Source organism: Acomys minous (genome assembly GCF_964271855.1).
Source record: "Acomys minous genome assembly, chromosome: 8".
In the NCBI taxonomy this organism is placed as follows: Eukaryota; Metazoa; Chordata; class Mammalia; order Rodentia; family Muridae; genus Acomys; species Acomys minous.
Window position 1 is genome coordinate 57,767,424 of NC_140489.1, and position 22,130 is coordinate 57,789,553.

The window sequence follows — 22,130 nt, forward strand, 5'->3', positions numbered from 1 at the left end:
CTATGAATTATGCAGTCCATCTAGGATTTTCAAAAACTACCCACGTAAATGGGTTTTTAACTGTTTCTTCTTTTAATCCCAAAGACTGTTTCTTCTTTTAATCCCAAAGAGTAATAGGACAGACAGACACAAAAATCCATTATTAGAACAATATTCAATAAACACTTCCCAGAATAATTGACTGCCATAGACAATGCAATGAGGCAGATCTCAATAACATAGTAAAAACATTGAAAATGTACCTCAGCTGACTCATTCTTTCATTTCTTTATAACCCTATTTCTAAGGATTAAGAGATGAAGAGCTTATGATTTGAAATGTTCTTGAGAGGAAATCTAGCTGAAATGCTAAGGTCTGGCTCCATTGTGATCTTTGCCTGTATGCCTAATAAATTTGTAGTGATCCAAGTAAAGGGCAAAAATTTCATTGATTATATTATCTGCAGAGGCTAAAGAAGATACACTACCACTTTAAAAGGTGGGGGAACAATAGACCTCGGTTACTAACAAGGTAGAGTAAGTCTGATGACCAAGGTGCTGATTTCTGTGTGGAAGATTTACACAACAGACCTGTAGTCCCACACAAATAATATCTACAGCACTGCCTCTCCCTTCCTGCCATGGGGGAGTTCTCGGTAAGGACAGGCTAATTATACATCTCTCTTGTTGAGAATTTCCAACAAGGCCCTGACTCACCACACGTAATAAGAAAAACTATGCATACAAATCAAAATAGCTTTTCTTCTTCTAAAGAATGGATGGAGACTCATAAACTCCTAGAGAAGGAGAAAAATATGGGTATTCACTTTGCAAACAGAACAAGGCTTTCCAACAAAGATAACTATTAAGATAAAAGGGTGGGCAGGTTTGTTACTCAGCCTAATTTAACATGAAAGCTTGAATCTTTCATGCGTAATAAAGCGAATGTAGGAGCTAGAGAGATGGCTCAGTGGTTAAGAGCACCGCCTGCTCTTCCATAGGTCCTGAGTTCAATTCCCAGCAACCATCTATAATGTAACCTGGTGCCCTCTTCTGGCCTGCAGATAAACAAGCAGACAACACTGTATACATAATAATAAAATAAATCTTTTTTTAAAAAAAGCTAAGGTAGGTTATCAAAACCAGGAGTGTTTGACTGAATGTTGCCAGCTACTGATCATACGATGACAATGAGTAAAATACCTCAGGGCTACAGACCAAGTCCCATCTCATATGCTTTTCCACTAACAGGGGGAGCTATGAGAAAACCCTAATTCTTGCTGAGTCTTCCCTGGGTCCAGGTGGTCTAGTCCCTGAGTGCTCATAAAGAGGCTGCAGATCCAACCCGCCACGGGGAGGTCCTCTTACCACACAGAGACCTAAAAGCAGAAGGCTATGTGAGAAATAATCTTAGGATTTGAGCTCTGGGTCTTAAGGTGCTGAAGGGGAAGAGGAAGGAAAGGCAAAAGGAAGGAGAGAATGGAAAGTCCCATCAACGTGACAAGAAAACCAAGTGACCTCTATTGTGCACTGCAGGCCAGCAATACTCAACAGTCTAAGTCCCAACTAAACTGGCCATCAGGCCTGGCAATGGTCACTTTCCTCACTGAGGTCTAAGTTTTCTTATCTGTAGTATAGAGTGTATGTGCATGTGTGTGTGTATGTGTATGCAAGCGTGTGTGTGTGTGTGTGTGTGTGTGTGTGTGTGTGTGTGTGTGTGTGTGTGTATGAGCTTCCAGATCAACGCATTATTTTAGGGCAAAATGAGGTCAAGAAACACATTGAATAATTAATCACCAGAACTCTGAAAGCTCTTTCCTATGTAATTGCACCATAAAGTAAAATATGTCAAAGGCAATGTATTAACAGAGGATGTGTTTCATTGTAGTGGAATTTAACCTTTCCTTCTACTATGATCATAAAAACACACAATGGAAACATGTATGACTAATTCTATCAAGCCATTCCTTCCCACTCCGGTGAGACAAAGACCCAACATTCAACACAGTGTGAAATGAAGTTAGACCATTACTCCTAAGAATAAATACAGCTCCAATACAACTATAAATGGCACTATGCAGTCTTTATACTGTTTTCATTTGGGATAAGCGACGCTTCACCATGACTCTAATTGGCTGGTTTTCAAGATTTTGATTTTTACTGTCAAAACTGTTTATCTACCCATCCTTAAAACCCACATGTTTACTTATTCTGCTTTAAAACAAACACTGTAAAAAGTACAGCTGCCTAGCTTCAGGCTGTGTAGAGCCACGAGATGGCTGACTGCAAGGGCAACCAAATACAGTACTTTTCAGTAACAGGTGGTGGGAGAGAAGGTGATTAAGTAATGGATCAACCAGCGCAAAGGATGTGAGGAAAGAATGTTGTGGACACCCACTGCAAGCATCTAATTTCAAAAGGCAATAATAAGTTTCCCATTTTCATCTTCCAGCTGGGGAGCAAGGAGAAAGACAACACAGCCATTTCCTGCCTCAGCGGCAGCCTTCTCAGCAAAACACCTTCTGTCCCTTCCCAGACACAACTTGGAAGGTCATGTTGAGATGCCACCTGCTCCTCCAACCATTTGGGTGGGGGGAATATGAACTGTGATTCCTCAGAAACCATCTCCTCCCCTCACCCACATTCTTACTTTGTAGTCTTACACAACAGACCTTTGCTTTTGTAGTATATGTCCCAAAAACAATTATAAGTTGGTCCCATCTTTCTAGAGCCTCGGTCTGCTCACATGGCAGAAGAATAAAAACACCAACTCTTATATAGTGTTTATACAAATGGTCTTTTTAAAACTTCAGTTTTGTTGTGAGGGTTTTTTTTGACAAAGTACTATAAGATTTAAAAATATTTAATAATTAATAATAAAATTTAATAATTAATAAAAATAAATAATAAAAAGTTTAAAAAGAAACCTGCTATTACTGATATATATATCAGTATATATATACACATCCTTAAAACACCATGCTCTATTGCCACTCCTCCTGGTTTCCCACCATAACTAGATGGAAAGGCTTTATTGCTGAAGACACACCATGTTTTGATTGGGGGACATAGAGAAATTAAACTAGAACTGACTTTAAAAATTCCTCCCAGATGGATATCTTTCATACTGACAAAAGGTGCTATACAGCCACTGAGCAAGAAAAGCCATCAACTTACTTACACAGTGGTGGAACCTATGCTACAATATCAACCTACCAGGCAAGATATGCCCACAGGTGCAATGACTGTTACCGGGTAACCAACTGTTCTCTGACCACAAAGCCTGCTCCACAGGACGGAAATTCATGCCTGACACTGTAAACCTAGCCAAAAGCCTGTACTTGGGGAGGTCATATGTCCTAGTGGGGCAACCTACTACTTACTGTTTTACAAGAGACCCATGTTGTCAACCTGCCTTCTAATTATTATGTTTAATATAGATTAGTGATGCTCTCAGACTTGGTAAGAGAAGCTTCCTTGTACAGCGGTCAATGCAGGGACCCATAATTTATCAAAGCGCTGACAGTAGGTGACTGGAATGTTCGAAACAAAAGGAGACATCAGTATCTACGCCCCCAGTGCTCAGGGAGTATTGTGAAAGAGGACGCAGAAGGCACGCAGGAGCTGGAGGACGGGGACCACTGCTGTCTTGTGAGTGTAACATGGCCGTGGCCCTCTTGAACTCACAGCAGCTATGGGTCCATACTCAAGGCCTGCACAGATCAAACCAGTTAATGATTCCAACATGGATGAGGGAGTGGTTGAAAAGGATTCATCCAAAGCTGAGAAACCCTTGGCTGATGGCTATACACAGAGTAGAAGTTATTTTCCTCACACTGTAGGCAGCACTAACGGACTTAGTGGGTTGAAAATACAGAAAAGAAAACGACATACTGGTGGGAGGGGCACATGCTGGAGGGGCCTGGGAGAAACAAAAGGGGGGGGGAGCTAGAAGTAGATGTGATCAAGATACACTGAGTACATATCTGCAATTGCCAAAATAACAAAATACTGTATCTCCTTAAAGACTAACACTTTGTAATGCTACAAAGTAACTAGTGTTGATTTTTAACTACCCAGATAGTATCTGCCTCATCACCATTCAAGAAGATTCTAAGGCATTTGGTTAGTCAGTCACATGTGAAAGGATAAAAAGGTGTACATTAAATGAAGGTGAAATTAAGATTCATGTTAAACAGCAATCTACAGAGTAGGCAAGATGCTTTTATCTTAATAGGTAAATAACTGTGGCCACAATAGCCAGCTAACGTATTGTCAGCATCATTTTGTTCACTCCACGTCACATCTATAGATCTTGCTTCAATTCTGTTCAGTACATGTAAAAATAGATGACATTCAAGATTCAAATACAGATGGACTTTGCCACTTATAGTTTAATATAAGGAATTTGATTATACAAACAGAAAAAAAACTAAAGAAATTTTTGAGTAGCTTCTGTACTGAACAATAGGAGAGATAATCTGAGTTCTGTAATGAATTAGCATCTAATTTTTCAAGTGATTCCATGTTCTAGTAGCACTCACGTAATAAACCGTGCTGTATCCAACAAAGAATAAAATGATTTTTGTGAGAACTTCTTTCTAGCTTGGTTCAAAATTACTGTACTAACCAAACTAGCTAGCAGGAAAGGAGGCTATGAGAACTAACATAAATACTTTATTTTCCATTTTAAAATTAAAAAATACACAAGCATTTTATCTTTACTGAAAGCATCCTAATATGTAACAGATTTTGAAATGTTATGTTAAGAAGTATAAATTGGCTGGGCATGGTAGTGTACACTTTTAATCCCAGAACTTGGAGGCCAAAAAGGAAAAAGAAAAAAGAAAAAAAACTATGTGAGGTCTGTTTCTAAACCAGTTGGTGTTTTTTGTTTGTTTGTTTTGTTTTTTAAACTAATACACTACCAAATGTGTCTCCAGATATCCCTGTCTTTATGGTATTTTCAAGCATCCACTAATCTCGCCTGGCAATATTTGGGATTGAAAGCTGGGTGGACTTTTAAGGCAGGTTCTTCTTGGTTCTGTTCATTGGGGATGGTAATTTTCTTCTCTCCAGTTGCCTATATTAAAGCTGTTTTATTGAAATTCTGTACACAGAAGTGAGGATGTGTAAAGTAGACAGTTTTGTGGAATCAGTTCTCTCCTTTCATTTGAAGATGGTTCTAAGAATCAAATGGGTCACCAGGCTTCAAAGTGAGTACTTTTACACCAAGCTATCCTCTTAATGATTCTAAGCAAGCACAGCTTTTATTAGTGTTATTTTTTTTTCCTTGCATAAGTCTGAACTTTTTCTTCTCAAAAGGAAGCTAGCCTTTTGCTTTTGCCCATTTTGGCTCATGATTACCACAGTGCTTGTCTTCTCACAATTGGCTGGTAAATCCCTTTGTCTATATGCCATGAATATTGTGATGGGCTAATCTATGTTTGGGAACATTCTCACTTGTAACTGACACTCAATAACGCTCATGAGTTAGTAAGAGATTTCACAAAGTCCACTTACGTTTACACGGTGACGACATTCAGTTACGGGGGACGCTAGCTGCCGAGCGTGTGAGTATGAGAATACATTTGGAGCCCTGTCCTTGAAGGACTAACAGAAAAATATGTTCTAAGTTTTATACGACAACTCTGCATTCTTTAAATTTCTTGACAGATTATAGCAGCCATATTCTGCAGCTCCAAATTAAAGACCTGAGGAAGTGTACCCATACAAGCATGCTTAAAATACAATTCTCCACATTGAATGTTTTGTTGACATTGTTCCTAGGGAAGGCTATGAAAATACTGGCTATTATACCTTTCCCTAGATCTCAAAATAGGAAATGCTCAGCAAATCTGAGACTCTGTTTAAAGTGCTCTTAATTAGTTGTTCCAACTTTAAAATCATAATTAAAATTAAAGTAGAGTATATTACCCTATATGGTTATTTGTCCCATTATAAATCAGACACAAGAAAAAAAGACACTTTCCTAGGATCCACAGTAGGCAACAGCAACCAAAAAAGGGAACAACCACCCGAGAAAGACAAAGCCAAATAGCAATACCAAGAAACATTCATCATCATAACTCCAAAGGCCTAGACCTCAGTGAAAAAAACACAAACATGAGCTGCCAAGCAATATACATTCTATAGAACCTAGTAACCCTATTGCAACAGGCTCAGAGAAGAGCAATTTAGCTAAAGTATAATACAAGGGTTCAGCAACAGACACTGAAGAAATACAAAGAATCATAAGATCAAACTTTAAGGAATATATGCCACAAAATTTGAAAATCTAAGAGAAATGGATGATTTTTCTTGATCGATTCCACTTGCCAAAATTGAATCAAGATCAGATAAACAAATTAAATAGTCCTATTTCTCCTATAGAAATAGAAGTAATCATTGATAGTTTCTCAACCAAAAAAAGCCCAGCACCAGATAGTTTCAGCGCAGAATTCTACCAGACCTTCAAAGAAGAGCTAATACCAATACTCTTCAAGCTACTCCAAAACATAGAAACAAATGGAACATTACCAAGTTCATTCTATGAGGCCACAGTCACGTTGATACCTAAACCCTACAAAGACCCAACAACAACAACAAAAAAGAATATTTCACACCAATTTCTCTTATGAACATTGATGCAAAAATACTCAATAAAATACTCGCAAAATGAATACAGGAACATATCAAAGATATCATTCACCATGACCAGCTAGGCTTCATTCCAGGCATGCAGGGATGGTTTAATATATGGAAATCCATCAATGTAATCCACAATATAAACAAACTGAAAGAGAAAAACCACGCGATCGTCTCCTTAGATGCAGAGAAAGCATTTGATAAAATCCAACGCCCATTCATGTTTAAAGTTTTGGAGAGATGGGGAATACAAGGCACATACCTAAACATAATAAAGGCTATATATAGCAAGCCAATAGTCAACCTCAAATTAAATGGAAAAATACTCAAGGAAATTCCTCTAAAATCAGGGACCAGACAAGGCTGCCCACTTTCTCCATGTCTCTTCAATATAGTTCTTGAAGTTCTAGCCAGAGCAATAAGACATCAAAAGGATATCAAGGAAATCCAAATGGGAAGGGAAAAAGTCAAATTATCCTTATTTGCAGATGATATGATAGTGTACATAAGTGATCCCCAAAATCCTCCCAGAGAACTCCTACAGCTGATAAACTCCTTCAGCAAATTGGCTGGATACAAAATTAACTCAAAAAAGTCAGTACCCTTCCTATATACAAATGACAATCATGCAGACACCCTTCATGATAGCCGTGAGCAATATAAAATACCTGGGAGTAACTCTAACCAAGCAACTAAAGAACTTGTTTGAAAAAACTTTAAATAGCTAAAGAAAGAGATTGAAGATGACATCAGAAGATGGAGGAATCTCCCTTGTTCGTGGATCAGGAGAATTAACATAGCAAAAATGGCCTTACCAAAAGCAATTTACAGACTCAATGCAATCCCTATCAAAATACTTACAAAATATTTTGAAGATATTGAAAGATCAATTCTCAACTTCATATGGAAAAACAAAAAACCCAGAATAGCAAAAACAATCCTATAGAATAAAAGATGTTCAGGAGGAATCTCCATACCCGATCTCAAGCTGTACTATAGAGCAACAGTAATTAAAACAGCATGGTACTGGCACAACATTAGGCTGATTGATCAATGGAATCGAATCGAAGACCCAGAAATGAATCCACACACATATAGTAATAAAAACAATGTGGTATTGTCATAAAAAAATAGACTTGTGGATCAAATGAAAAAAAACTGAAAAACCAAAATAAGCACAAATAACTTCAGCTACTTTATATTTGACAAAGACACCAAAAACATACACTAGGAGGAAAAGAAAGATGATGATATGAAAGCTGGATGTCCACAGGCAGAATGAAATAAGACATGTAATTTCATCTCATGTAATTCAGTATATAGATAACACATATCTACTTTTAATGAACCTTTCTCATTTGAGCTGAAATTGCCCCCTCCAAGGACCAAAAACCACCTGACCAAAAAAACAAAAACAAAAAAACCAAACAAACAAAAAAGAAAACCAATACTACAATACTAGACATGAGAAATCTTCTTTTGAGTTGTTGGCAGGGCTAAGAGACTCCAAAACTAAAATCTATTGCTGTTGCCTTTGTTTACTTGCCAGAGGTGGAAAGTAAGTTCTTATTACTAAAGACACCAAGCCCTTCAGAAACAGAACCCAGAGACCCCTGAGCTAGAACTGACCTGAATGCCCCCTCCCTGAGGACTAGCTTTTATGGTACCAAAAGGCAAAATGCAAGCTTCCAAAGGAGACATCTTCAGTCCTACCCAGCTATGATGCCCATGAATCACATAAAAAAAAACCAACATGGCATGATAAGTCTTGCTACTGGTTTGGCAATTTTCCTCTTTGCTAATGTAAAAATGCAACACTGTAAACTTTCCCCTCTGCTTTACTTTAACTGTGACCCACAAAGTTTTGACAATTTGTTTTTATCAAAATTCAGTTCAGTATATTGTTTTTCTCTGTGTGGCATGTTCTCTTTGATCTGGAACTTACTCCAAAATATACTATCCAGTTTCTAACTGTGGGAAGATGTTCTTACCTGTGCATTTCTACTTGGATTCAATATGGTTACAGAATACACTGCAATTATTTCACTTTTACTGGGATTATTTTATGGTTCATTCATTATATGGTCTATTTTATTATATGATCATTTGGCAGGGGCAAATATATTTGGCTATTTCTGGTGGCTTCTCTGCTTAGTTTTCTTAGTCTTTTTTTAGGTTTTTGTTTTGTTTTGTTTTTTGAGACAGGTTTCATTTTTCTCTGTAGCCTTGGTTTTCCAGGACTTACTTTGTAGACTAGGCTGGCCTTGAACTCAGAGATCCATCTGCCTCTGCCTCCCAGAGGGCTGGGATTACAAGTATGTACCACCAGCTCTTAATTAACTCTTTAAAAAGGAATGTTAGGAGTCTTCAAATGTAATTTTAAACTTTCCTACTTTGTTTTTCTTCCATTTTATATCTGTTACTTAATACATACACATGTAGAATCCTTTGTCTTCTTGGCAGATTGATGCTTTTCTATGCCTACAGTAGTTATTTGAGAACTTTGAAGTCTACTTTCTCTGATAATAATACAGTCAGTTCTGCTTTCCCTGGGTTGATAAGTGAGTAATGTATTTTCCTTTGTAACTACTTATATAATCATTTTAGAGATAATTTCTTTTTGAGAATATATAGTTGGGTCACATCAGTTCAATCCTTGCCTTTCAACTGATGTATTTAGACCAACATACACTTAGTGGTACATTACAGTTTAAGTCTCCTCTTTTATTGATTTCTTTTCTTTTTTCTCTCTCTGCTAGTCTTTTCCTGCCTCCTTCTGGGTTATTTATATCCTTAATTGTATTTTGTTTTATTTATAGTGTTTCTTTTTCTCTTTTCTTTTCTGGGTTTTCAAAACAGGGTCTGTGTTGCCTTGGCTGTTCTGGACTCACTTTGTAGACCAGGCTGGCCTCAAACTCACAGAGATTCACCTGCCTCTGCCTCCCCAAGTACTGGGATTACAGGTTTGCACTACCACACCTGGTGCCTATAGTGTTACCTAAAAAAAAAAAAAAATCTCTTGATATAGATTTTTCACTGCTCTAGTTAGCAAATTATATACAAATATATATATATATATGCAACTTACCAAAGTCTACTGGTGTATTAGTGGTTTTTTGTTGTTGTTGCTATGACAAAATACCCTGATGAAAACAACTTAAAAGTGGAAAAGTCTAATTTGGCTCACAGTTTGAAGATGGAATGGCTCACATGTCCTCATGGTAGCTTTCTCCTTTTCATGCAGTCTAGGGCCTATGCCCAGGAGATGGTGACACCACCTTTAGGATGGCTCTTCCCACTTCAGTCATGCTAGATAATTCTTCACTTCATGGGCTTCTCTCTCTCTCTCTCTCTCTCTCTCTCTCTCTCTCTCTCTCTCTCTCTCTCTCTCTCTCTGTCTCATCTCTCTCTCTCTGTCTCATCTCTCTCTCTCTCTCTCTCTCTCTCTCTCTCTCTCTCTCTCCCTCTCTCCCTCCTTCCCTCCCTCCCTCCTTCCCTTCTTCCCCTCTCTTTCCTCTAGCATGTAGGAATCAAATTCCATTATTAATATTTTTGAGAGTCACTACCAAAACAAAGTGTATATCACAAACAAAATATCTTACATATGTCCCTATACCTTTGTTTCCATGTATTTAAAAAGTGGGATTCTGGACATAATTCTGACCCAACCTCTGGGGTAGGATACCTGGGTAAGACCCAACTCTACCATACATTAGTTGTGGTTGTGCAAATTCACTAGATTCAGTAAGCAGAAGGCTTCCCAGTGAATAACCATTTCACATGGAAAATCTCACTTCTATTCCTACATAAAGCAAATCCTCTGTTGGTGTCCTCCTACCTGATGTCATTCTGGGCATCAACCTTGGGTATCCAGGTGTGTGCCACACACACACATGTACGCACAAATACACACAAAATATGCATACACATGAGAAACAAAAAAGGTATTTGTGTAATATATGTCTTAGTATTCGGCACACAATATGCACTTGTAAGTGTTTAAACTTAGAAATTACTAAGAAAATGTTTTAATGTCTTAAGAGATAGCTCCCACTAAAATATATGTGTATATATTACAGAGTTCATATAAGTTAAATGTAATAGTGATCATGAGTTTGTTAGCATATAAATTCATTATTCTGTAAATCATGACTAATTAGGCTAAACTCAATAAAAAGAGTGAAATTTTTCCACATCAAACGCCTGTTCTGGTTTTTCAATATTAAGTAGTGACATTCGTTGAGAAGGAAGGCCACTGGTGATATAGTATGCTGGTCTTCAGCAAATGTTCTTTGAATCCATTTTTGAAGTAACCTCTCCTCCCTGACTCTAAAAACCACGTACAATCCCATAAGGAAAAATCCAGAATTTCAAAACCAAAGTAAAATGCAAAGAACTTCGATAACACCTTGGGATTCGTTGTCTCTTCACACAGACCAAAATATGCACAATGAAATGTTACATATGCATGCATACATACACATAGTGTATACCTACGTGTGTGTTACATGTATGTAGACTCTAGACTTTGTACACACAGAAGCATTAGTCTAGTTCACCTACGTGCATTGCCATTTCGTAGTTCTGGCCCAGGATGCTCTGTATGAGCTCCTTGATGTGCTGGTCAGCCGCCTGTTGGGCCTCGGACTGCAGAGAGGCAATGATATCGTCAATGTTCATGGGCAAATAGCGTCCCATCTGCATAGCACCGGATGTCTGGCTAACGGAGCTCCCTTCGCGCATGGTTCTAGAAAAGGCCCTGATGGGCCACCGAAACACGCCCACTCCCTCACGCATATAGTGGGTGTGGATCCGCATCCTGCGCAACCTTGCACCTTCGTCGGTGTCGCTGCTCAGGCTGGACAGGGAGCTGGCGTGTCTGTACCGCGGTGGGGGCACGTCGACCACCGGCGCCTTCTTCGCGGGCCTCAAGGGGATCACAGGCTTGGGCACCGGCGCCTGCCGCTTCTTCACGTGCCGCTTCCTGACAAGGGAGCGCGGTCGCAGCAGGACCGCGGGCCTGGCGGTGCCAGCCTGCGGGGCGATGACCGGCGGCTTCTTGGGGGGCCCGTGACGCAGGTACGCGGAGCTTCTCAGGTAGAAGTCGCGGGGGCGGAAGGGTGGGGGCTTCGCGGGGCCTCTCTGCGCGCTGTGCGGCGCCCCCTGCAGGTCGGCTGTGGCGGGGCTCTCCCCGTCCTGGGCCCCAGAGGACTGCTTGGCCGCCCTGGACACCGGTCCCTTCTCCGCCCTGCTGCTGCGCGGGCTCTCTTCCTCGTCCTGGTTCAGGAGATCGTCCTCAGATTCTGTGCCCAAAGCCGGCCTGGTGGCCAGCCTCTGCTTGAATTGGTTACATTCCTTCTTGACCTTCTGGCGAACTTTCTCAAGCTCTTTAAACATGAATGATTCCTCTCTGGCTGTCAGTCCGAAGCGCTTCGGGATGGTGGACATTTTGACGAGCTTGACCTATAAAATACGCCCCCCAGAATATGTTTTTTAATATATATTTAACAAAATGTAGGTTAATAAAATTCCAGTTCAGCAAAATGTCTCGGATAGAACGTACTGTGTTCAAATAAATGGCCTTTGCCATGAACCATGAAAGCCCTCTAAACCAGCTGTTCTCAATCTGCAGGTCTGGGGAACTTATGAGCTTTTCACAGAGGTCACCTGAGACCATGGGAAAACACACAATTCGTAACAATAAAAAATTAGTTATGAACTAGCAATGAGAATAATTGTGTGGTTGGGGGGTCACCACAACATGAGGAACTGTATTAAAAGGTGGCAGCATTAGAAAGGTGAGAACCACTACTCTAAACTAGCGGGTTTTTCTTTTCTTTTCTTTTCTTTCAGTAATAATAATTCCCAAGCCCCTTAGGACCTATTTTAATACTTCTTTAGACTGTCAGGTTGTGTCCCACTTCCAACCAGGCAAGATTCCCATAGATATAAGCTCAGAAAACCTAAGGTAGCAGGGATAATAGAGAATAGGGGGTCTCCAACTGTACCCACGTGGCTCGGACCCCAGCAAACATGTATTTCAGCTAGTTGGAAGTTTCTCGAAAATATAAAATTAAAACGGACAAGTTTTCATTAGGACATTTACACACACAAATTTCTCTTGAGAGGAAAGGTGAGGGCTCTGGTAACTTAAGGACCAAATCTCTGCCCTTGGCATCAGGCCTTCCTTCTCCAGATGGCCACAGGTGGTCCAGCCATTTCGCTTGCTTGGTGTGCCACCAGAGCTGTGTATGGCACGGTGACGTAAGAGACCGAGACAGAGGCTGCAGCTAACTCCTAAAGTCTGGATGCTGGATGTTTGTACTTTAGCGTGACCTACTGGGAACCATTCAAAATTTTTAACAGAAAAGTGGCTTGATAAAATTAGCAGTTGGGGATGGTAATATTATACAGAGGGAAAGAGAAGCAAGCTTTAGTTTGAGGCCTAGAATTAGCAAACAAGCAGAAAGAAAACAGACATAACAAGGTAGAAATGATAGCACCTGGTCAATGATTAAGACTAAATGGGATCTGAGCCAGGTGGTGGGTGGCAAAGGCCTTTAATCCCAGGGCTCGGGAAGCAAAGGCAGGCAGATAGTTGTGAGTTCGAGGCCAGTCTGGTCTGCAGCTCTAGTTCCAGGACAGCCAACGCAACACAAAGAAACCCTGTCTTTAAAAGCCAAAATAGATAGATAGATAGATAGACAGACAGATAGATACAGACAGACAGACAGACAGACAGACAAATGGGGTCTGGGTGTGGTGGCGCAAGCCTGTAATCCCAGCACTCAGGAGGTAGAGGCAGGAGGATAAGGACAATTTTGACAAGCCTGACCTATGTACTGAGTTTGGAGAAGTCAAGGCTACACAGCAATATCCTGCCTAGAAAAATTTTTAAATGATATAAATTTTAATTATCAAAAATAAATGGGAGCAACTAAAAACTAATTCAAAAAATGTTACTTTTATAGTTTAGGGAGGCAGCTCAAAGGGAAACAACTTGACAAACATGAGCAAGACCCTGGGTGTTATCCTAGCTGAAAAAATAAATGGGAATGGTGCATTGCGTCACTGACGTCTAGGCCATAACCAAATGCATAATAAAATGTATCATTCACCCAAATGTACTTTTCAAAATGGCTAAGAAGGTACATTTCAAGTTGTGTGTTTACTGTAAATTTTAATGTTAATTTCTGTTCTTCAGCAAGTCCTTGTATGATATTTGTGGCCCTAAGTGAATTTTGAGATCTTGAATGTACTAAGGTCACTACTGGAAGAAAGCCAGGAGGAACCAAGAGAAAAACCAGTGAGAGATTCTGCAGTGTGCATACCTGCAAATGGCGAAAGGATTAAGAACAAAGGGACCACGGAAATTAAGGGAAAGGGGCTCCCCAGAAGCCAAGAAGAGTAGTTTGAGGACCAGAACTAAAGTAATGAAGATAAAAACAGAAAAGAATGAGTCAGAGCAGTGGTTTTAAAGTCACCATGATGGTAAGCACATTTAATCCCAGCACGCAGGAGGCAGGGACAGGACAGGGTGGAGATGGAAGAATACTGAGCCAAACAAACCAGCTTACAAAACAAAAAAACAAACAAGCAAACAAAAAAACACCAGCAGTTAAAAAAAAAAAATCCAAACTCAATGTTCTTTGAAGAGCAGTAAATGGCAAAGGAAAAACAACTTCCAAATGGCATTGTTTTGTTTTGTTTTGTTCAGGTCTGATTGTTCAGCTAGAGAATGTAGGCACTAAAGAACTGTTTAGAATATATGTGTTCTCCACGGGACTCAGATCTAAGAATACATAGACAACGTGAAAGCCAACAACACCCTTTATACCAAAAGCTCTCATTTAAAATGTAATGGTAAGTCTTCATGATTGTTGAAAGAGTAACACTAGGTAAACAAGTTTTAACATAATTGAAGGGCATAAAAGATTGGATAGACAGCTAGTGCTCGCTGGTGGACAACCAAATGCTTTAATGGTATCAGGTGGTCTCAAGATGCTGTATTGATTTCATGTTCCACATAAATCTAACACTGATACTTCAATCTTTTGAAATAATAAATAGGATTACCAAACACTATGAGAAAAGAGGAGGAGGGCAGACACCTGCCGGTCCACGTGGGAGTGCCAGGTTAATTAAGACTTGCACAGATATAAGCCTCCTCACAACTGAAGCGCTGCTGAGAGACTCAGTAGGTAGACTGAGAAATACTTTCTGAGATGATATGAAGTGTACTTTAAAGGCAGAACTTGATGGGTGATCAAAGGAAAAGGTGCTCACTGGATCACGCCAGGGCCATTGGTTGACTACTTAGGAAAGAATTATGCCCTGGTTTGTGCCAAAAATAAAGTCAAGATCTATTTAAAATGTGTAATAACTAAATATTTAAAGCATTTATTTGCTTACCACTACCCATATTGATTAGGTTCATATCCGTATACAAAACAGTTGTCTTCCTAGTAGAATTTATTTACTGTCCATCTGGGGTGATATGAAAATGTTGCCCCACTTATCCATTTCTGAAGGCCACCTCTGCTGAACCCTAAACTGAAAACCTATGGAACACAGCAGAGCTCGCCCCTGGGAACTAATAAGCTTTCTTTTTGTACCCAGCTCCTCCAAGGACTAGTCCTGGGCCAGATCAGTTCTGCATACACTAGAGGTTCATATTACAAAGTAAAACCTAAAAGGGATGGTGGCACACAGCCTTAACCTGGTTCTTTGGAGGCAGAGGCAAGCAGATCACTGTTGAATTTTAGGCTTGCCTCCTCTGCAGGATGAGACCCTGTCTCAAAAGAAACAAGAAAACGGGAAGGTAGGCAGGGGGATAAAAACAATCTATTGTCTATCGTCCAACCCATAAAATATTAGCATTTGAAAGGAGCTCTAAAGCCTTTAGGGAAGTTTCCTCTTTAAAAAGTCCTCGCAGGACTTCTGCCCTTATTGTTTGCACAGGCGACAATATGCTCACAGGGGCTAGTGGCTGAAAAATAGTAAGTGGCACAGGGCACAGACTAGAAGTAGCACCTGTGACACCTGCTGAGAGCCTGGCTTCACACAGTCCCACTTGCACTTCCCTCTTCTTGGTTCCTGTTCTGAGTGCCCTGCCCAACTTCTGGGCCCTTAGTTTGTTCCTGAAGCTTAAACAAATGTCCATTGTTTAACAGTTCTATGTACACTCCCTTCAAATATGAATTTAAAAAGTTGTGTTTTATGGCAAATAATAATAAAGAATTAGGAGTTAGATGCACAGGAGCGCCTATGTGGCATTCAAGCTGGCTGGTATCTGTATGCTTATTGGATCAGCTTATGCTGACCGTATCTCCCCTCCTACCCCTCAGCACCATCGAATAAGGAAATTACTCTTTAAAAATTCCATCTCATGGGCAATTAGTATACTTTCTCTTTCTTGAGGGCAAGACAGACTGGCTCTGGTCTGGAGATGGTCAAAGAAAAATAATACATTTGTCCCCGAATGAGAAATGCAGGAAGGGGTCAAATCTTCTGCTCACAAACCAAGCTAACTAAGCCTACTTCAGAGTTTGAGGTGGGACAGAGTGGGCTTAGAGTCTTTGGAAGGCAAGTGATGATTTCACGCTCCTATTCTTTCCAAATTTGAAAGCGCATCCCGTTTCCTCTCTCTGTACTGGAAGGTTCAAGGCAGTGGGCAGGCAGCAGAGGAGCCAAGCTCCAGCCTGTGCCCCTTTCCCACCGGGCCAGGTGAGGAGGCATCAGGAAGAAACTCTGGCCAGAACTAGCTTAGACTGTAGTGGCAGCTGCCTCCGGAGTGCTTCCTGCATGGACTCTACACTGTGACGCAAACAAGCTGATCTCTGTTTCCTGGGATTGCTGTCATTTCTCCTATTGGAACAGGAAAGCCAAATTGTGCTCCAGATCCACTTTTTTTTTTTTCCTTTCAGCAAAGCCCCTGCAATAAAGCCCTGAGAGGCCTGAACTTGCGGTGTATACAGGCTTGCCTTGAACCTCTGATGATTCTCCTGCCTCTGTTTCCTAAGCACTGAGATTACTGGTGTGTGATACTGCACTCAGCGTTCTGCTCCAGAGCCTAAGTGAAGTAAAATTACACCAAATACTCCTCAGATGAATTTGTCTCAAGTGACATGAAACCCTCAAGTACAAGGAAAGGAGCCCCGTGTGTTGGGGGCTCCGTCATCACAAAGCTACACTGGCAGTGTGGCCAGAGCCCCAGCTTGCTTACTTGGCTTGCCCTCTGATTCGTTTACGAACAGAATTCAGGTTCTCCCTTAGGGCCATAGCTGAATATTGTTTCTATGTCATGTCAATGTCAACTTCTAATGAACTTCTACTAAAGTTCCAGCAGATATTCCTAAGCCCATGGACAGCTGCTTATCTCAGCTGGCAATAACCTCCACCCCTGATAATGAAGATAAAAGTAGTTTGAAAACAATGTTTGCCTTTGAGAACTCAGTGGTTAAAAAGATAATCTATTTGTGCTTTGATCCAAATTTCCTTGAGGGTCTAAATGAACATTTGTATCCTAACATATGAATAATTCTACTTAGAATCAGGAAGTAGTAACTCTTTCCATCTTTTTATATTTTCCGTAATACTTGAACACTTGATGAAGAGAGAACCAACTCTTAGAAGTTGACCTAGAACACATGTTTTTACATAACACACACACATACACACCATACATAGATGTCAGTGAGATGGTTCTGCAGCTTCTAAGACCTGAAGACTTGTATTCAGCCCCCAGAACCCAGTTGGTAGGCAACAACAGATCTGTGCAAGTTTTCCTCTTACCTCTACAAGTAACACTGTGGTACATATATGCCCCCTCCAACAAGTAAATAAATGTGATTTTTAAAAATATACATGATGAAACAATACTTTGAATACTAATCTATAGTTCTAACACATGTGCATGGTGGTACATGACGCCCCCCAAAAAAATAAGTAAATATGATTTTTAAAAATATGCATGGTGGAACACAGTGCTCTGTATACTAATCTAAAAATTTGATGACAATAAAGGGATAATTCCTTTGGAGAAAAAGACATCATACACAATAATGATTTTTTTTAATGTAGCATTCAGTCTCTAAGTGTTTGTGTATTTTCTGAGGTTAGTCTTGTTATTCATTGATTTATATTTTTATTCTACTATTATCTGATAAGATGCAGAAATTATCACAATGTTTGTATTTGTAAATACTATTTGTAGCTGATAATTTGACTAACTTTTAAAAAAGGTTCTAAGCACTACTGAGAAGAATATGTATTCCCTGTCAGGAATGGAATGCTCTGTATACATCACATCAATTTAGCTTTGGTGATTCCTTGCTGGTTTTTACTTTGGAAGTCTTATCTAGATGTGCAGTGTGCTGAGGTCTCTCAGTATTATTGCATCCAGACCGATATGCTCTTTTATGTCTTTTAGTGTGTGTTTTATGAAGCTGAGGTGCCTAAGAGTCAGTGCATATATCCTCACAATAAGCTCATTGTAAGTATGTATGACAATTCATTCTCTAGATGAACTGTCCCTTTATTACTGTGTAGTGGCCTTCCATATCTCTTCTGGCTGGCTTTGGTTTGAAGTCTACTTTATCAGATATGAGGGTAGCTATGCCAAACTGTTGGAGTTTTCATTTGAGTGGGAGGTTTGTTTCCAACTTTCACTCATATTTTGGATGGTTTTTTTTTTCTAGTTTTATGAGTTTCTTGGTGACAAAAGATAGTTGGATCTTGTTTGCCAATTTAGTCAGCTAGCCTGTATCTGTAGTTGGTGAATTAAGGCCATTTATATTTAAGGTTATTATTGATAAGTTTTGCTCTTTCTGATAACTTTGTTGATCATTTCTCTGGCCCATTGGTTTATTAGTAGCCCTTTACTTCCTGCCCTGCTGGCATAGGATTTTTGCAGATTTGTGGTGTTGAACATGACCTGTTCTTTCCTAGCCCTCCATTGCTCTCTTCCCTGCAAGAAATGCATTCTTTCCTGTCATTCTGGCTCATTTTGTCTTAACTTTGCACAAGCTATAGTCATCTGATAGGGGGAATCCTCAATTAAGAAAACACCTCAGAATATCCAGCTGCAAGCAGGAAAGCCTATAGAGTCTTTTCTTAGTTAGTGATTGTGGGTGGTGCCATGCCTGGGCTGGTGGCCCTGGATTCTATATGAAAGCAGGCTGAGCAGCCATGGAGAGCAAGCCAGTAAGCAGCATCCCTCCACGGAGTCCCTGGCCTGTTTGAGTTCCTGCCCTGGTTTTCTTTACTGATAAACTGTGATGTGAAAGTGTAAGCCAAATTAACACTTTCTTCCTCAACTTGCTCTTTGTCATTGGTGTTTCATCAGCTAATAGTAACCCGAACTAAGACAACACCTATGTTCTTGTGGATGAAAATCTTTTCTTTCTGTGTTTATTCTCAAATATTATTTATCCATATATTTTTCTGTTAAAATGGCTTTGCCACATATCTTGGTTGACAGTTACTAACTTTCAGGACTTGAAATATACCATTTTCACTTGACGACTGGGTTATCAGATGTTAGAACAGTGGCACGTGCTTGTTTCCTCATTCCACTTGCTTGAGACACATTCCCCATCTTTTGACCTAAGGTCCCACCTGCTTTTGGTGGTGAAGCTCATTTCCTGGAGGCAAAACCAGATGAATCTTCTTTTAAACCAATCTGGTACTCTGTGTCTTTTAAGTGGAGAATTGACATCACTAATATTCTGAGTTGTTTTTGAATAATTTATATTATGTTTCTTGGTTTTTTTTATTGATTTGTAGTAGTGTCTTTATTGGCATCATTTGCTTACCTACTGCTGGAACAGTTTGCTCTTTACTATAGCTTCATAGATGTGTTTACCTTTCTTTCAGTCCAAAGGATTCCTTCACATATTTTCTGTAGAACTAGATTAAGGGTCATTAATTTTTTTTTCTTACTTTGGAAAATTTGTATGACTCCTTAAATTATGACAGTGAGTTTCATTGGGTATAGTAAGGTGGGTTGGCTGTTGCTTTCTTTCTGAGCTTGAAAATCAAAGTTTCTGATGAGGAATCTCCTCTTATTCTGATGATCTTTCATCCCACCCCACACTTTATATATGATTTGTTGTTTCAGTCTTGCAAGTTTGGATATGTTTTTGTTCTTTTTTTATTTTTAATAAAATAATAATAAATATGTATTTATTATTTTAATTTTAACATGATGTGGGCAGCTCTCTTCTGGTCCTGTCTACTAAGTGTCCTAAACATTGCCTGGATAGACATCTCTTCCCGTATATTTGGGAAAAGTTCTGCTATGATTTCTTTTTGAAAATGTTTTCTAAGCCTTTAGCATGAAATTGTTCTTCTTCTAAGTCAGTGTGTTATGTAGCAATTTCTTCCAAATTGTAATATTACCCCTTGGAGGGAATAAAAGCAGTTGATAAGACTTAGGAAGTAAACAGATGCTTACAAGTCTCAGAACTGATGAAACTTGCAAGATCCTCTCCTCTCTGATACAAGCAGCAACACCTGCTGGAGAAAGACTTCCGCTGCCTGTACATTGTGCAGGGAGCTCCAAGGATGCAGCTTCCGTGAGTCCAAGCTCATGCAGAACTGGCTTCTCAGTGATTCAGATGCCTTTGAGTCAACAGTGTTCCTATAAGTAACCCAGCAGCTCACTATGCTGGACCAGATGGGATCATTTCTTGGGTCTTATAGTGCCCTCTCTGGAATAGATAGGCATGGATTCAAGTCTCCTTAGAAAAAAATCACACAGCCTGAATCAGAGATTTATTTTCATGGTGCCCTACAGATCTCAAATGTTTCATTCATATGGTTTTATTAATGTATCCTATGATTAACTGAATGTTCCAACTCCCTTGTGTCACGTTCAAGCCCAGGTATTCTGCCTTCCCATAGATCCATTCTATTGGTGAGTCTTTCCACAGAGGTTTTTATTTAACTTCTTGAATTTTTCATTTCCAGTTTGTTTGTTTTACTATTTTTATCTCTTTATTGGATTTTACTTTCATATCCTATATTGACTTCCTCATTTCACACAGCCTTTTTTTCCCCCTTGGGATTTATTCAGGAGTTTGTGTCCTTTTATATTTCTTTAAACAAATTTATAGTCATCCTTTTAAATTCTTCGTCTGGGATTTCTTCTATATTTCATTCATTGAGAGACCAGTAATTGCATTGGTAATTTCTGGAGCAGCCAGGTTGCCGCGTGTGTGTGTGTGTGTGTGTGTGTGTGTGTGTGTGTGTGTGTGTGTGTGTGTTGAGACTTGCCCACCTGGAGTTGACCATTGGATAATTTTTTTAAGTATAATTATTTTTGTGAAATGGATTGCAATATTCGAGATGGATTACGCTGTAGTAAGGCTGAGGCACCCTCCTTGTCTGCCTCACCAGTCAGTGCTCAGGACACCAGACTCAATTCCTAGTACTCCCCTAAGAGTAGCAGCCTAACAAAAGTTAAGTCCACTATGAAAATCCAGTGTTAGTCAAATCAAAACAATTCCCTCGTAAGCACTCATCATTTTAAGATGTAAAGGATGCGATAGAACTGTGTACAAGAAGAGCCGAGTGTAGTGGTTCTCAGCCTGTGGGTCACGACCCCTTTAGGGAATTAAAGGGCTTTTTTTTTTTTACAGGGGTCACCTAACACCATCAAAAACTCAGATATTTGCATTATGATTCATAGAAATAACAAATTTTCAATTATAAGATAGCAACAAAAATAACTTTATGGTTGCGGGGGGGCGGGGCAGAGTGTCACAGCACTAGGAAGGTTGAGAACCACACGCGGAAGACTGATAAGGAGAGAGCAGGGAAAAGTAGCTAGAAGGTGGGAAAGAATAGGGAAAAGAGGGAGAGATCAGGTAACTTTGACCGAAGGTTGAATAATGAAGGGGAGGTGAGGAAATGCAATCAAACAGCCTAAAACAATCCAAGCTCTTGGGAGGCTGAGACATGTGGATCCCACAAACCAGGCTGGCTCATCGAAGGAAAAAACAGAAAAAAAAAAAAAAAAAACAGAAAGATTAGTGAAAAGTAAAGAATCCCGGTGGGGAGGAGGGGAGGGGTGTAAGAATAGGGCAGGACAGAGCTGGCCTGAAACACTAGAGAAGGATACTAAACAGAAGATGAATAGATGTGCAGTGGACAGATCCAGACTGGAGAGTGGCAGTCTGGATGGTCTGCCTCCCTGCTGCTCCAGCCAACCCCACCTGCCCCTTCTGAGCCTCCCAGATGCCTGCCACACCCTTGAGCAGTCTTTTGCATATGTGTTTCGTGGGTGTCCTTCAAGGTGGTGAATGTACTTCTCCATGGTAGGTAGTCCTTTGCAAGCCTGGGTCACAAGTGTTGGCCCTGTCTTTCTTTACAGGTCTCAAGTGCTGGCCCTACCCACTGGGTAATCCTTTCCTGGTGTCGGGGACCCTGCGAGGAACCCGCATCTATGTTCCCACAAAGGCGCTGGCTCCATCCAGGTTCCAGCCCCACTGAATACTGCAC

At 40.1% G+C, this 22,130-nt stretch overlaps 1 protein-coding gene and 1 long non-coding RNA gene across 4 annotated transcripts in view; one reads left to right on the plus strand and one right to left on the minus strand.

Moving 5' to 3' along the window:
- Positions 1–22,130, minus strand: part of TTC6 (tetratricopeptide repeat domain 6) — a 170,340-nt gene that overhangs the window by 143,640 nt on the left and 4,570 nt on the right. For 2 of the 3 annotated variants that reach the window (XM_084791644.1, XM_084791645.1), the window contains exon 2: positions 11,190–12,089. The exons of the other annotated variant lie outside the window; for it this stretch is intronic. In XM_084791644.1, coding sequence (XP_084647770.1) covers positions 11,190–12,089 — 900 coding nt within the window. The remainder of the gene's footprint in view (positions 1–11,189; positions 12,090–22,130) is intronic. 3 annotated transcript variants of the gene reach the window in all.
- On the plus strand, positions 14,090–18,082 carry LOC311603242. Its single transcript, XR_014781017.1, has 3 exons — positions 14,090–14,117; positions 14,697–14,823; positions 18,058–18,082. It is a non-coding gene; the product is annotated as an uncharacterized lncRNA (long non-coding RNA).